The following is a 16,096-nucleotide window of genomic DNA, read 5'->3' as shown; positions in this document are numbered from 1 at the left end:
CCGACTCGGATGCAAAGATGGAGCTCATCTTCCAAGCCAGAAACCAGTTCTTTGATGGAAGATGTGATGCTGCCTCTGTCTCTGCTTTGTTGGCCACTTTGGACGGGGCGGAGCTCCGCTCCTTGCGTGAGCGGTTATTCGCCTGTCATCCAGAAATAGTTCCTTCGTTTGCTGGCCGTTCCCTGATTAGGTGCAATACGGGGAGCTGTAATCAGGGAAGTAACTTTCCATATGAAAGGGGTGCAGGTGCACCCCCGTCCCCCATCCACTAGAAGTGCACCCCCATAGGCTAAGCGGCGCCCCACACGCCGCCCCACACGATTAGCTCTAGAGCAGATGGCGAGGGTGATTTCTCGGCTACATTCCATCTCGGCGTCGTGATGCTTGTGGGCTTGGAAAGCGTCCAGTCGTATGTAGGGTAGTGTAGGGGTAGGGTTGAGTTCAATAAGGTCCTTACATTTGAAAGGTTTGAACAACCCGCAATCAGCACAACATACCACAAGTTAAATAAAAAACTACCAAACTCCGCCCAACTAATATTAATAAACATTACAGCCAAACTAATGGCCTAAATAAAAATATATCTCAAATCCTAACAGTTATCGCGGGTGATGGCGCCATGAGTTGCTATTATCCAAAACAGATGCAAATAAACATGTTTGTATGTCCTATGTATGTTTGTTTTAAAAACGTTGCAGCGGCGCTGGGAACTGCAGTCTTAGATCTGGGTATGTTTGGCATCTGCAACTCTTCATATACCTACACATTAACCCTATTTCGGACGGGGAGACCTTTCAGGATTTTCTTGTACAATTGCCAAACGCCGCGAGACATTCAGCTCATATTTGGTGACTTTTCCTAAATGCTCATTGCGCACATCTCCGCAAAAAAAAAAATGCCGGGTCAGGTCAGGTCAGGTAACCAGAGCGGGTTTGTTGACCCCACCTCAGAAAAGTTTGCAAACACGTCAGAGCTTGAGTTTTTCACGAAGTTATTTCCTTTCATCAAGTCTTCAAAACAGTACCTTGTGTCGTTTGTATATCTCAGAATTTTTTATCTGTGACCTGAGGTTAGGTCAGAGTCGTGACCTTTACATTGCAAGCCTATGGAAAAGTATTGAAATGCGACCTGCACCTCGAGTAAACGAGTCAAAACCACCCAATTCTTTAAGAATTATGACAAATTATCTTATCTGTAATGATCCAGGTGCCATTTACTGACAGGGACACCGGAGAGGGTTATCTGAGCCGAGATCATGTGAGGTGATATCTACCATACATCAATGCTCACAATTCTTACAATATTGACAATGCTTTTGCTTACAACACTTACAATACTTACGATGAGACCAGCAAGCACTCCGCCGTTACAGTTCTAACTTCTGTTTCGAAAAACGACGTTACACACATTCGCTGCCAGCATAACATGTATTGTTTGACAGTAACAAAATACAATTGACATCTGAACCCCAAACGGACCGCCATCCACTCAAATTTTATAACCCTGACCGGTCAGGGGGCGAATGGAGGTCATTTCCTGGGCATTACACTCAGCCCTTGCACAAAATATCTCACCTCACAGTGATCATTACAACAATAGCACCGACTTGATAGTGGATTTCAAAGTACTTGCATCGGCTCTTCCTGCTATTGCAGACGATCATCTCCTCAGGGTAATGTTGTTCGGGACATGAACGAAGATCGTTTTCGGAGTTTCATAAGTGCTACTGCAACAGCCTGGCACAACACAGGACTTGTACGCTCTTCTCTGCACTTTGCCCTTCAGTATATCACAAAAGAATTGTTTAGAATCCATCTTACGCTTCTTTCACAGTCTCCCTTGCCACCGTAGGGCGTAGATAGATTGCTGTTGCTGGTAAGTTAAGGCACGGTATAGATAGAAATTACCTCGGTTCTCAACGCCTTAAGTTATTTTCATAAAAAAGAACAAATAAATGATCAATTAGATGACAGGAATGTAAACATTTTAATCGTAAAGTAGTCCAAATATTGGAATGAGCTTTTGCTTTTCAGCATCCTCCGATTCATCATCTTTATCATTTGAAAATTCGAGGTACATAAAATGTTTATCACGCGCTCATGTTAAGTGGGAATATAGTACACGGCAGACACATCAATTTTTGACACTGAACATTTCATCCGTAAATGTTTTAGCATAATTTAAAGTTAAAAACAGCGCGAATGGCAGAGTGAAGCAAACAACATCTTTCACCCATTGATATAACATGTAATCTGTGGTGCGCCAGATGCGCCATTATTTGTCAACCGCAGAAGGTGACATGTGACGTAACAGCATCAAGAGCATCTTTTTTCAAGAACTTTTCAAATCAAGTTTCCTATCTTTCTTCCCCCATTTCTCTCAGCTTATTGATTTTATGAGGCAATGGTATGCACCATAAATTCTGTGAAAATAGTTTGATCATTTTCATGCATTCTTAAAAAATCGAGTTCCCAACCCCATTGCGCCACATGAAATAATGAATTAACCCGCGAGTTGCTGGGGGGGCGTTAAACGCCCCCACTTTTTCGCCGGTCTATAGCATGAAAACGGCGCGCCGCAGGCGCGCCAAATTTTGGGTACCTGTAGGGAATCGATTGAAGTTTATTGTGACAAATTTTCAAAAAAATCGATCGGACATTTTTGAGATATCGAGTTTTTAGTGACGTCATGATTTCTGAGTTTTCGACCAAAAACGGCATATGTTCAAAAATTCATATAAAATCACAGAAAAGACATACAGACATGCCGTAAACGCCATTAGACTGTCAATACCATGGACAATCAAATGGCTATCTTCGATTATTGATTGTTGTTCCGCATTTTCCAAAATCTTGAACTGAATCTTGGCAATTTCTCGTGACTACTTCACGACCATGATACGTGCATTTCTTATATAAAACTTTTTGAGCCAATCACGTACACATATGATAAAATGAATGTCACCATCGTGTTCTACGCCACCAATTACCCATAAAACATGTGTCACAGGTTGCGAATATCAGTTTTGATTTTCGGGGATATGTGCCTACCCGGTTGACCTGACCTTGACCCTGACCTATGCTTGACTGACCCCTACATGGAGCTGACACTCTTGTAGACCTTATACATATGATGGATTGTGCACCGTTTTGACAGAGTTTACGACGAGAGGCGCCCATTGCGAAGTCCTGAAGTCCATGCTACTGAAAGCCTGATTTCAGGTGTTTGGTCACTGACCTTGACCCAACCTGTGACCTCAAAATTCAACTTTAAAGTACTCATCTGAAGCGTCTCGTCGCGTTCTTTCGTTTGCCGCCTCGTGCGTTTCGCCGCCTATTGGTTCTCGAGTTATCGGCTGGGGGCGTTTAACCCGCGCCCCGCTGGGCTATTCAGCCATACGCGCCCTGCTGGGGGGGGGGCAGATTCTGCCCCCCCCCTGTCTTACTTCCGAACCGATGGTCGTAGAAAGACGGGGAAAACGGCAATCGAAAGCTCTCAACGAGGCGAATCTTAAGAGCTCAAATTTTTTTGCTTAAGTAGGACAGAGGTCAGGTCAAGGTCAGGTCAAGGGTACAAAATGCAAGTTTCTACAGTATCGGCCTTGCACCGTAATTGCCGAAGAATGGACTGAGACTGATTGCCCAAAACGTGTTCTTAGGCTACCAAGACAATATTCGTTGCATACAAGATCATTCAAAGGTCAAGGTCAAGGTTAGGTCAGGTCAGGTCAGGTCACCAAAAACAAAATATAGAAAAGGGCATGTGCGACACATGTTTTATGGGTCATTTGATTCATAGAATTCAATAGGCACACTCAATTAGTGATATGGACCATCTCTGGATGAATTTCAGGTCGAGGTCAGGTCAAGGTCAGGTCAAGTGAGGTCAAATTTTGAAGTTGGTTGTTAAGGCCTAAAAGGTGTCTATCTGATGCAGTTTTTCACGGCGAGTCGAATGGTGCTATTTTTGTTTCCGTACGAGGTCTAGAACTTCCAAAAAAATCATTTTTCAAAAATTTGTTACTCGTGACGTCATAATAAAACGTCATTTTCTCAAAAAAAAAAATCCGACGGATTTCGCTCAAATTTTCAGGGAACGTGTCAAATTGATTTATGATAAGGTACTGAAAGTTTGACGTCGCTGGCGTAACGCGTTAAGAAGTTATTGGCGAAAAACGGGAGGGGGCGCGGGTTAACGCCCCCCCCCCCCCCAGCAAACGGTGGGTGGCGAAATACCCCAGCAACTGCCGGGTTAAAGAACCATGCAAAGTTAGCCCTTTACTGGCAAGGGCGATAATGTTCCCCTGAATGTCCTCATTGGTCAGTAGGGGCCCCTCAGACCTTCTGGGGTCAAACTCCGGCTTCTACCACCAATTATTGAAAGACCACTTTTTATAACATTATACGATAACATTGAAACTTGAAAGCCTCGATGTCTTGACATAGCCCTAAATGCGCCCATGCCATGGCGATTGGCGCATTTTGTGTGGGCGCAATTCAGAATGTGTCATATGGCAGCAAAATATTGATAATGTTGCACAATAGGGATGTACCGTCTTGTTTTTGTCTCTCCATAAGTGATCTCAGTTAATTTCGGCCATATTTCAGTGACTACCCGGCTTCTGCCTGTCATTTCATGAAATGCCTAAAATTTTCAGGCATTCGCTGAAACGCGCGCATTTCTACAAGAGCTTCAGTCTTTTTTTTTCTAAGCCACCGCCCATGAATAGACGACCAGGAGTGTCCACCCACTGACCCACACCGTCTTTGCCGGGATTCCACGTGCCTAATGCCTGGGCATTTCATGAAATGCCGGACTTCAGCCGATGCCAACGACACGTACGTTAGCTGTCACTTCTATCAACTGCACGCACCTCTGTACCAGCCATGGGTGCGAGAGAGAGAGAGAGAGAGAGAGAGAGAGAGAGAGAGAGAGAGAGAGAGAGGGAGGGAGGGAGGGAGGGAGGGAGGGAGGGAGGGAGAGAGAGAGAGAGAGAGAGAGAGAGAGAGAGAGAGAGAGAGAGAGAGAGAGAGAGAGAGAGAGAGAGAGAGAGAGAGAGAGAGAAAGAGAGAAAGGTCTTAGTGTATTTGGCTTAGTGTATTTGAATGGGCTGACTGCAGAAAGAGTCTGTGCAGTGTTCAGGGGTGGTGATGATCGCCTACAGTGATCATTGGCCCCTAAGACAAATATTCCAGTTGCGTTCGCATGATTCCCCAGAGTTGAAGTATCGACCAGTGTTTGCAGTTTTCGCTGGCCGCCACCGGCAGCGCCTCTCTGCAGGGTGCCGACTGGGTCTGACCTGCCATCTCGGCTGTCCCGCCGTGAAGCGCGGCCGGCTGCCGGAGAATCGATGGCTGTCTGTCGGGTGGCCGTCATTGATTAGGCGGCCGTCATCGCGCCGCTGCACTGAGGACGGCGGCATCGCGCGAGTTGTGGCGCACCGCCCGTCGGCGCCGCTCACCTCAGGGCCCTGTCCGTGCGCGCGCGCCACTCACCTCAGGGCCCTGTCCGCGCGCGCGCGCCGCTCACTCAGGGCCCTGTCCGTGCGCGCGCGCCACTCACCTCAGGGCCCTGTCCGCGCACGCGCCACTCAATGCCTCTCTGCACTCTTCAATCGTAATTCCGTGGACATTTGAACGGTAACTTTGGGAAATACATGGAGACCGCCGAAAGCATGGACATCTATCTCATGTCCATGATTTCATTTTGTGTGTTCTGGGTAATTACGTGGACATTCATCACGATAAGAGTGGTTACGAATTGTGTGGACATGCTGAAATCGTAAAAAATGTCCATGCTTCTCGTCAACTTGGAATGTGCTTCCATTTCTCACCACAGATGACTCTGCCGTCGATTTGCTGTAACACGTCCGCTGATTGGTCGAGCCAAAGTCGCTGCGGACATATCCGGCGATCCTATTGGTGGATGAGCGTGTCCATGCTTGTATTGAAATCTGATAGCATTTGTCCATAATTTTACCATTTTCTGTCGCATATTCCCGTCAGCTGATTAAATTCGAAGTCTGGCGCCAGTTTGTCGCCAGTTTACTGATGGATGGCGCGCGTGGTGCCATGGGCGTCGCCACCACTACGGACACTACGGACAGTGTCCGTACAAGTTTTGGAAGGCCCGGAATTTTGTACGGAATGTCCGTACAAGTTTCGTCGACCTCAAAAATGCAGTCTTCGCACATGTTTGAAGCAGGTTAAAGCTTATCAGACCCCCTATTTGTGGTTAAAGTTACGATCCAAGGCCGCCCCAAAGTTAATGTCACGCAAGAGTAGGTATAGGTATAGGGTGTGACTAAATTATTCGGACATCTTTTTTATTAGAACTCAGCCCGGCCGCGAACGCTAAAGTGGTTAGGAGAGTTGTCAAGATAGCGACAAGGAAACGACAACAATCAATCTGCAGATTGACTTGTATTCTTGGCAAGGCAGATATTAAGAAGGCCCACATCATGGCCCACCACTATCCACCCCTTAACTTGGTTCTTCTGCCCATCAAACTGAAAAAGACAACGCAATGGACGGGAAAATAGCTAGTGCACCATCTTTGGCCTCACACCAAAACACATCCACTGCACTGGTCGAAGAAGACATGAGCGTTTGGTGGAGTGGGCAGCTATTCGCGCTGTATTGTCCTTTGAGCCGTCAAAGCGGCCTTGTGTTGGCTGCCAGTAACTCAAACGTGCCGGCCGTCACCGGCGTCAAACATCCGGCCAAGATCCAGGTCTGGAACATGTTCAGCTTATGTGCGATGTTCCAGCTGTGCATTGTGTCACAGAAGACCACCTTCAGTGACGATTTTTACCGAAGCAGCATCCTGGCAAACAAATAATTGGAACCGCTCAACCGGACGGCACGAGAGGGCTCCATTTCTAAAAGCGCATTGATTTTGATTCAAGCCACGCTGCCTTCGTGCAGGCTGGAGCGCTACATTTAAGTCCGTAGGAGAATCAGAAGTGACATCAGGAGAAGCTCTTATCCTTCTGGACTAACGGGCGCCGACTTGGAAATAGTTGTCATCCTGATTTCATAGAGATCTTAGGGATTTTTGTCCAGCGGGAAGTGAATAAGGGGACACCCGGCACCAGGACCGCCCAACTGTATGTATTTTATTTATTTATTTATTTATTTATTCTATCACCAACAGGGCAACCCCCACTTACAGGTGAAGTCACAAAAAACACACACGCACACACACACACATACACACACACCTCATGCAGACAATAACAACCACGCCCGATAAACGATTGTATGAGCTCGATATGCTATGCCTTGCCTATATATCTAAAATGTCAAATATGACAAGGATTAAAACGTAAAAAATGAACGGGAAGAGATGATAGGAAAAGATATACTGCAAAAAAAGGAATAAAGTAAAATAGTGTTGTAAAAGACACTGCGCTAAATAGATGTTATGTACTTCACAACATGCTTTTTAAAAGCGCCAGGAGCATCAGCAAAAAAATCTGCTTCTGGTGAGCTACGTAAAAAGGAGTTCGCCACGTGTGACAATCTCACAAACAAACCTCGCTTCATAGTGTTCACACGTGGACAGGGTTCATAAAAAAGTCTGCTGGTGCGGACCGATCGGGTGGGTGCATGCATGCCGAAACTGCTGAGTAAGAGCCCGGAGTCATGACGTGAACCAAAGAGGTTTCGCATGAACATCAAATCGTGCTGGACTCTTCGGGAAGATAGGCGTGGCAGTCGGAAGTGGCTTAAGAGATCGGCATATGACAGCGATGAGAGGTGTCGAGAGGACGTATGCGCACAAAGCCACATCAGAAACTTGTGCTGCACTCGATCGATCCGCACCGTGTGGGTTTCAGCCGCACCCGCCCATATCACGCTGCCGTATTCTAAAATCGAGCGGACGTTGGAGAAGTACGCACAGAGTAGTGCGTTGGTGTCAAAATTTGTTTTTCGGCCGGTTTGAAATGATCGAATGAGCAATCCTAGGCCACGGTTCGCCTTTTTAACAATTTCGTTGACATGTGAGGCGAATGTGAGCTTCGTGTCTAGTGTGATGCCGAGGTCTCTGATTTCTCCAACGTGCTCGAGCTCAGTGGCATTGATGAAATAATGGGTTTGGACGGGTGCACGCCTGAGAGTGATCGTGAATGACTTGCATTTTCTTGGGTTTAGGGCGAGTCCCCACCTGACAGACCAGGCAGCGAGTCGGTCGAGGTCGGCCTGCAGCAGTGGTCCGTCAGATGGCGAGACAATTTTGCGGAAAATTTTAACGTCGTCGGCGTACATAAGGCAGCCGGCGTTAATTTCTTGCGGTAAATCGTTAATGAATAGTGAAAACAAAAGTGGTGCCAAAAGGGATCCTTCGGGAACTCCAGACAGAACTGACGTCCAATTTGACGTTTTGCCATTCACAATGACCCTCTGACGTCTTCCGGACAGATACGAGACGAACCAATTTAAAGCAATTCCTTCAAGTTTGTAGGACTGATTTAGTTTATGAAGAAGAAGCGAATGGTTCACGCTTTGAAAGGCGGCCGAATAATCTGTATATATAGCGTCCGTCTGATAACCGTCCGAAATGGCCTCCCCGCAGCCTTGAGGTACACAGCAAGGTTTGTGATACATGATCTCCGCGGTACGAAGCCATGCTGCTCAGTGCATAGTACCGGGGCAACATGCCTAAATAACTGGTCGTAAATTATCGTAAATTAACTGGTCGTAAATTAGTATGTGAGCACATACATGCTTATACGGCGTCTGTCCACATCAAACCCACTTCTTGAAAACCCAGTAGCTGGAATGTTACAGGCATTTCTGAATCTTATGAAAGCTGGCGATATCTTCATCAAAAGGAAACCCTCAGGCTGTCTTGTTTCTTAATCACAGCGGGAAGAAAGGTGACCGGATAATTTCGTTACACCCCGTATCCTTCTATAGACTATTTTACTGATACGTCAGTCATATTACCCTAATTATGTCACTTTTGTCATCCTGAGGCTCTCTAAATGAATGCTTAGATCAAAAGGAATGACAAAATCGTAGCCAGTGACTTCAAATACAGCAAATGAGACTGATCATGTGTAAACGTCAACCAAAGGCCATTCGAGGTCACATGAGGTCAACATAAAACTTGACCTTTTCAAACAACCTATATGTCATTCGACGTGTCTTGACATGACCAATGCGTTGGTACCACTGCTTTAGGTCTAGGACCTTTTTTGGTGAAGAAATCTGCAAAAAAGCCGCAGCTCGGGGTCGCTAACCTAACCTTTGACCTAATGTCGCTAACCCTTTGACCTAATGTAGGTTGGTATCAATTCTTTTTTTTTGTCCCATACCTATTGAATTGTCCACCATGTGAAACATAGTGGAACAGGTATGCAGGAGTGCCCTTTCATGCCCATGTGACCTGGCTACGTTAAATACCATAGAACTTCATTCAACGAGGGGAATTCAAGCACATTAGGTCACATCACTCCCCGCTCTTTTTTTAGCTATGGACAGCCCGCCACCACAGGTATTAGTAAAAAGGTTACCCCTGGGGACCCAGCAGACAGATAGCATGGCTAGTGACGTCCGCTGAGTAACCAGGGCTGACAATGGTTAGGTAGGATAAGGACAAAAAGAGACGAAATATGAAAAAGCAAACAATGCATGTAAAATGTGTTTCTATTTTTCCCCAAAACCACTAGGCATTCGGGGTCTATCGCAACTATTCGTCCGAGGTGTGTATGTGTGTGTGGGGGGGGAGGACGAAAAACACCCTCCCTGGGTCCGCGTGGGTTAACGCATCTGACGAGTATTACGGCTGACAGAATATGTCCGTACAAGTTGGGGACCCGTGGCGACGCCCCTGCGTGGTGCTGAAGTTTCTAGACGGGTGAGAAGTATCAGTGTATTTTGATATTCTTGTGAGCGTGTCAACGATAGCTGGTGGTCCTCGCTAATCAAGCTGAAAATAGTGTTTCCGGTGGTTTCAATGAAGCGCGAAGAATTCGCTGCCCGGAAATCAGGTAAGGCGATGTCTGCTTTTGGTAAACCTGCGCAGCTGTGTAACGTTTTGGAACCATAACTAGCTCAGGTATGTGCCTAGAGACAAGCTACGGCATTTATGAACAATGCATGTTTTATATTGCAATTTATATGTACCCTATTGATTTTGTTCTTAGTAAATCAGTATTGAAATGAACAAATATTGGTATATTTTGGCGCTGCACTGCCTTCTCAAGCAACTAATTTTGAAGATGGAGGACTGGAAACCCATAATTGTTTCAATGTTTGCTATCCCAGGTTAAGTGGGGCCGGGAGATGGGGGAGCCGTGTAGCCCCCCCCCCCCCCGCTACACGTTAGACGCTGACAAACGCCGCGGATTAACCCGCGCCCCACTGGGGTCTGTGTATAACACGCCCTACTGGGGGGGGCTATTCATAGCCCCCCCTCCTAACTCCGAAACTACTGGGCCGATCGTCAAAATTCAAACGGTGTCTGATAGCCCCGGAAAAACTGTCGAACGAAACCTAATTTCATTGACCTCAAGGTCACCGATGACGTCACAGGTCAGGTCAAAGTAAAAATTATTAGCACTTTGGCTTGTTCACATTTTGGGCTCTGGCCGCCGTCTTACAAGTCAGATCAGGCTCATTTTTGGTTTCCACACTCGTGAACAGATGCTCTAGATACCTTGAGGGTACCAAACTTGTACCTTGATTTTCAGGTCAGGGTCAGGTCATCACAGGTCACGAAAATATTATATCATGCGTCGGTCACGTGACACATGTTTTATGGTCCATTTAGGCCATAGATTTCGAATTTGATGTCGTCTGTGTCATTCGAGGTCATTTTGAGTCGAATTTAGCTTAGGTCAGGTCACTTTCAGGTCAAAAAAGGTCAAATTTTGAAGTTAAAATTTTTCAACAAAAAAGGTGTCTATTGGATGCAGTTTGAGCTCAGGAACACGATGGTGCCATTTATATTGGTGTACGATGTCAAATACGTACTGAAAAATTGATTTGAAAAATCAATAATTGTAAATTTTTTGCAATAATGCATATAACTTGGCCATTTTTGAAGATATTTAGCCAAAACTGGCTAGAGTTAGTCATAATCATGCGTTCTGTCACATATATTCCGGTTTTTTCGAAAAGTCAAAAACTTTTTGAAAAAATATAAAAATATAAATTTTGAATATTATTATATAAAATTTTCGTAATTTTCAAAATTTTTAAAATCCGAGATAGCAGTTTGATAGCGCGTTCAATTCTGAGTCCTTTCATGCAAAGAAATTGGATCTAGCTTAAAAACTGAGCTCTTGGGAGCGATTGCCGTGGTTCAATGTTTTGCGTCGAAATCGGCCGAACATGACGTCACTCTGACGTCATTTTCGGCCGACCTATGGTAGCTACGAAGTTCAAATTTTGACACAAGGTGTCAAATTGATGCAGCCGAAGGTACTGAAAGTTTGGCGTCGATCCGTCAAGCGGTGTGGAAGTTATTGCAGAAAAACGGGAGGGGGGGGCTAAAAATAGCCCCCCCCCAGTGGGGCGCGGGTTAAGAAAGAGAATTTACCTAATGCGTAGGTTAGTTCCCCAGCTGCTACCGATTTGGAGCGCCAGTGTGTATTTTTTATGATAATTTAGAACGTGGAGCTTCGCTGGGCGCCGCCATGTCGTGTACTTACACTGTGTGCCCTGACGCTCGAGACATTTTTTTTGACATTTTCTTATATCTACGATTTTACGGTGGACTATGCTTTCACGGGATGTCTGAGAGGGTTATTTTTAAATGAGCAAACTCACCGTCCAGTCCACGGAAACTCATCAAATTTGACTATAGGTACTATCAAATGTAAGCTTATCAATCATAACCGTTTCCTCTATTTCCGAACCTTTTTGATGAATATGCCAAAAGATACTGTAAATATGACGCAAGTTTTTTTATGATTTCAGCACAGCCATGACTACCACCTCGTATGCCCAAGTTAGGTAGCTACCTTATCACCGAAAGGAGGACATTGGACTAAAGTATCGTGATATTGACAAAGCTGGAACAATTTTCTATCGATTGAGCGGCATAAAACGTTCAAATTCCTGGATTCGTGTTTTGCGCTCACACGGCGTTTGGTCCCACTGTGCACCGGCCGCCGCACTAACAGGCATGTACTTTACTACCCTCTACTAACCTCTAGTACCCTCGGCGGCAGATTTACCAGGCTGGCTCACTGCCTTAACGTTCTCACATTTTCTGATTAAAGCCGCCATCCCATTGCCCGTTGCTGTGGCCGCCATTGATATTTATGCTCGACGTTTGTGCAATAACGCCAATGTATTGAACAGTCATGAATCATCAATAAAATCATTTGCAATTTTGATAGCTTTGCCGCTGGATTGAATGACCTATTATACGCATTCACTACAAATTGTTGGGCTACAGGCAGACTTACCTGAACTCATAAGCCAGCGACTTTTAAGTGACCATCCAACCTTAACATTGGTTTCGAGTTGAGATAGCCAAATTGGGATCCCTGGCTTGCAAGTAACGGTTTGGGCACTCACAACATCTCAATACCTTTTTGAAGGTGGGAGGAGAGACCCTACTCCGGTCGCAGCGGCCCCCACTCAGGTCCTTTAGGGCCCACGCCGTTCTCCGAAGGTTCAGACTGGCCTATACGAGTCCCATACCGGTCAGTGGCCGGAGGATGTTATGATGGCGGCTCTGAGGGATCTTAGCGGACTCGAAGGGCTCACGTCGACCTATGAAGGCCCTGCACTGACTTCTGAGGGCGCAAAGTGGACCTATTTCGGCATATGAGGGACTCTTGCTGCTTTTTGTGCCTATTGCGGGGAGGTGAGGATCCTTTTCTGTCTCTGAAAGCCCCATTTCGACATTCGAGATCCCTATGCTATGGGTCAAAAGGCCCACACAGTTCATATAGCGGCTTCTGTTGGCGACACGGGCACAAAAAGGCGATGTGAAGCCCTCAAATGATGATATTGGGCACTTCAGCCCACTCCCTACATAACCCTGAGACCTGCATCCGGCGAGTATGGAGGTCGTAAAAAGCCGACATGTTTGTTTTAGCCTCGTGAGAATTGACAAAGGACATTAGTCCAACATGGCTTAGGGGATATCATGACTATGGGGACCCACCGGCTGTTTGAGGGAGATTGGCAGAAATATATTGGCAGAAACACTGGCTCGGCGTGAGCACTCTCATGGTCGGTTTGGGCTCTCCGAGATAGGTGTGAAGGCTTTCAGACAATATCATGGACCTTCAATGGACGACATCACGCTTTCTCAGAATGAAAAATGATTGCCATACTATTTACTACAGAACCTCGCTCCGAACGGATCGAGCAGAACGGAACGAACAGAGCATTACAGAAAAAACATCGCTACTTCGTCGCTCGTTTTTTCAGTAACCCGCTTGGAAAAGATATCCTAATCTTCCACTCGGAGCCATGAAGATGCCCTATATCGTTCTAAGTAGAGGCTGATGCATAATTGAATGTAAATTGTTTTTAAATATATTAATTAATGCAAAGGAACAGAAATATATTGGCTATTGCTGTTTCATCACTTGAACTCTTGATGTTTGGCTATGAACCCTCGAGAGCATCTTAAGAGGATCTTTGCATCTTAGGAGGATGAAATGATAAATTGTTATCCTGCACCTCAGAGGAGTGCGAGATATAAATATATCTGCACTGTATACCAATTTGAAAATAAATCTCTACTAGAAAGATAATAAGAGTTTGCGCAAAAGAAATCGCATCAAGCTCGAATTCAGCTTACATATTCATAACTCATGATTCAAATTTCAAGGAACGTCAAATTAGGCGGACCGGTCAGGATTCCGTTCAACACTGTCGGGACGTGGCGTCCGCTGTGCAGGGTTGCGACTTGCGCCGGGGCGCGGTGCTGCCGGAGGCGCGGCGCCCGGCCAACTCACCTGCAGCTCCTGCAGACGGCCCAGCAGCAGCGCGTCCATCTCGCCGCCGTCGGCCTTGGTCGGCTGGGAGCCGCCCGACGCCGGCGGGCCAGCGCCGCCCTGGCCGCTCATCGCCACACCCCTGATCGCCGTCACTTTGGCGCACTGTAAGTACCTCGCTGGGTGCCTGTAGTCACTTCGCACCCGACGTGACACGTCCCACGTGGGGCGTCCCGGGTCACGTTTATCGCGCGTCGGTAGCGCGGCGGTCGCGTGGCGTCCAGTCAGACGGGTGGTGCTGGCCCCACTGCGGTGCCCGGTCAGCGGGTGGCGCTGCCGCACACAGCCCCCACTGCGGCACCCGGTCAGCGGGTGGCACTGCCGCACACAGTCCCACTGCGGCGCCCGGTCAGCGGGTGGCGCTGCCGCACAGAGCCCCCACTGCGGCGCCCGGCCGTGCTCGATTGGCAGCGGCTTGAGCGGTTTGTCCAGCGCCGACGCTCGGCGCGGGCAGCCAGGTCAGCAGCGAGTGGAACAGGCCCCTGTGGCGGCGGAGGTGGTCCCTGCTGGTCCCTGTGGCGGCGGGGATGGTCCCTGCTGGTCCCTGTGGCGGAGGGGATGGTCCCTGATGGTCCTTGTGGCGGCACGGCTGGTCCCTGCGGCGGCGGAGGTGGTCCCTGCTGGTACCTGCGGCGCAGGGCCGGGCCTCTGCGGTGGCGGCTGCCTGCTGCCCGCTGGGGGGCGGCCGCTACACCTGACGCCCACGGGCCGGCGGCCGCCTCCGACGCCGAGCTGTTCAGGCGTTCCCGACCGTCTGCCGAGGCGCGGGTCGGGCGGCGGCCCGTGGGGACCCGTCGACCAGTCGGGGCCAGAGGCCGAGTGCGAGGAGCCCGGCGGCGGCCGCGGGACGCGCCGACCGGTGCTCCGGGCTCCTGGGTAACGGCTGCACACGGCCACTAGGTTGGTGCCGGACACGAGGGGCGCAGGTCAGGTCATGGGTCGGCTGCTGGTCGGCCGGCTGAGCGAGCTGCTGCGGCGCGGTGGACCGCGGTGGCGCCGGACATGGCGGCTGCGCTCCGGCGGCCGCCGCTCGTCTCGGCGGGGCACGTTGCCGCCGCTGGCGTCCGCACCACCTTTTGAAATCGATCGGTATGGAGGCCAGCCGACGGGCGCGGGCCGCCGGGGGCAGGTGGCGCTTCTTACCGAGCGCCGGGTCACCGCCGCCACCGGCACGACCGGAGGCCCGCAGAGGTGGGCGCTGGCCGTGTGCGGGCCGTGGCCCCAGCTGGGTCCCTGATGCCAGCACGCCACCTGCCAAGGTCAGCAGGCGCGCCAGCGGGGTGACCCGGGCGGGTGTGACGGTGCCCGGGGCCAGTGGAGCCGCGCCGCCGTCCGCACACCGTGGCACCGCCGGATCAGCAGCCTCTGCTGGACACTGCCGGGTACACGGTGCGATACGTCTGCAGCTTCCAGCCTCTCCTGTCGGGGCAGAGTTCTGCTTCACCAGACTGAATGGTTGCAATGATACCACACTTCGCAAAGGACAAACACACCCCTTGAATCGCTTAAAAGCACAACTGCACCATTAATCGAAGTAAACAGATTATTCCCATCGGAAGTTGTGGATATGAGCCGTGACGCCGTCCGTCGTTGAAAGGTGCAAAGCGGGGCGCTGCCAATCAGCGCGCGGCCGGCCGCGCCGTGCCAGCCGCAGCACGCTCACAGACTCCCAGTCACGACAACGAAGCTCGTTAGCGCGCCCCGGGGCCCTGGTGAAATGGCACGAGACGCGACGCAGCACGTGCCTGACCGGTGTCGACTGGAGCACCCCCCCCCCCCCACACCGGGGGGAGGGGGCGGCAGAGCCGCGGCGCAGGCCTCCGATGGTCGGTGGACCCGTCCTGCGCTCGGCTGATGAGCTGTCAGTGTGTGAGGACTGAGCAGTGTCGTCCTACCGCCGGTGTGAGGACTGAGCAGTGTCGTCCTACCGCCGGCGTGAGGACTGAGCAGTGTCGTCCTACCGCCGGTGTGAGGACTGATGTCCTACTGCGTTGCCGTGCCAACGAGTGTAATCTTATTGAAAATCAGTGCTAGCTCAAAATTGGCCTCTTGACGGCGAATGCCGTAAGACCATGTTTTACATCAAAATATACTATTTAGACCATTGCCTACGTCACTCTGACG

The 16,096-nt window shown here is 49.0% G+C and overlaps 1 protein-coding gene across 1 annotated transcript in view; it reads right to left on the bottom strand.

Moving 5' to 3' along the window:
* The window catches only part of LOC122375460 (inactive dipeptidyl peptidase 10-like), a 191,392-nt gene extending 176,264 nt beyond the window's left edge, over positions 1 to 15,128 (bottom strand). Inside the window, exon 1 of the mRNA XM_043354895.1 lies at positions 13,934 to 15,128. Coding sequence (XP_043210830.1) covers positions 13,934 to 14,044 — 111 coding nt within the window. The 5' untranslated portion in view covers positions 14,045 to 15,128. The remainder of the gene's footprint in view (positions 1 to 13,933) is intronic.
* Between the last annotated feature and the right edge of the window lie 968 nt (positions 15,129 to 16,096).

This window comes from Amphibalanus amphitrite, unplaced genomic scaffold (assembly GCF_019059575.1).
Source record: "Amphibalanus amphitrite isolate SeventyFive unplaced genomic scaffold, NRLGWU_Aamphi_draft 000004F_arrow, whole genome shotgun sequence".
NCBI lineage: Eukaryota > Metazoa > Arthropoda > Thecostraca > Balanomorpha > Balanidae > Amphibalanus > Amphibalanus amphitrite.
Note: the sequence above shows the minus strand (reverse complement) of the source record. Positions and strands in the feature narration are given on the sequence as shown.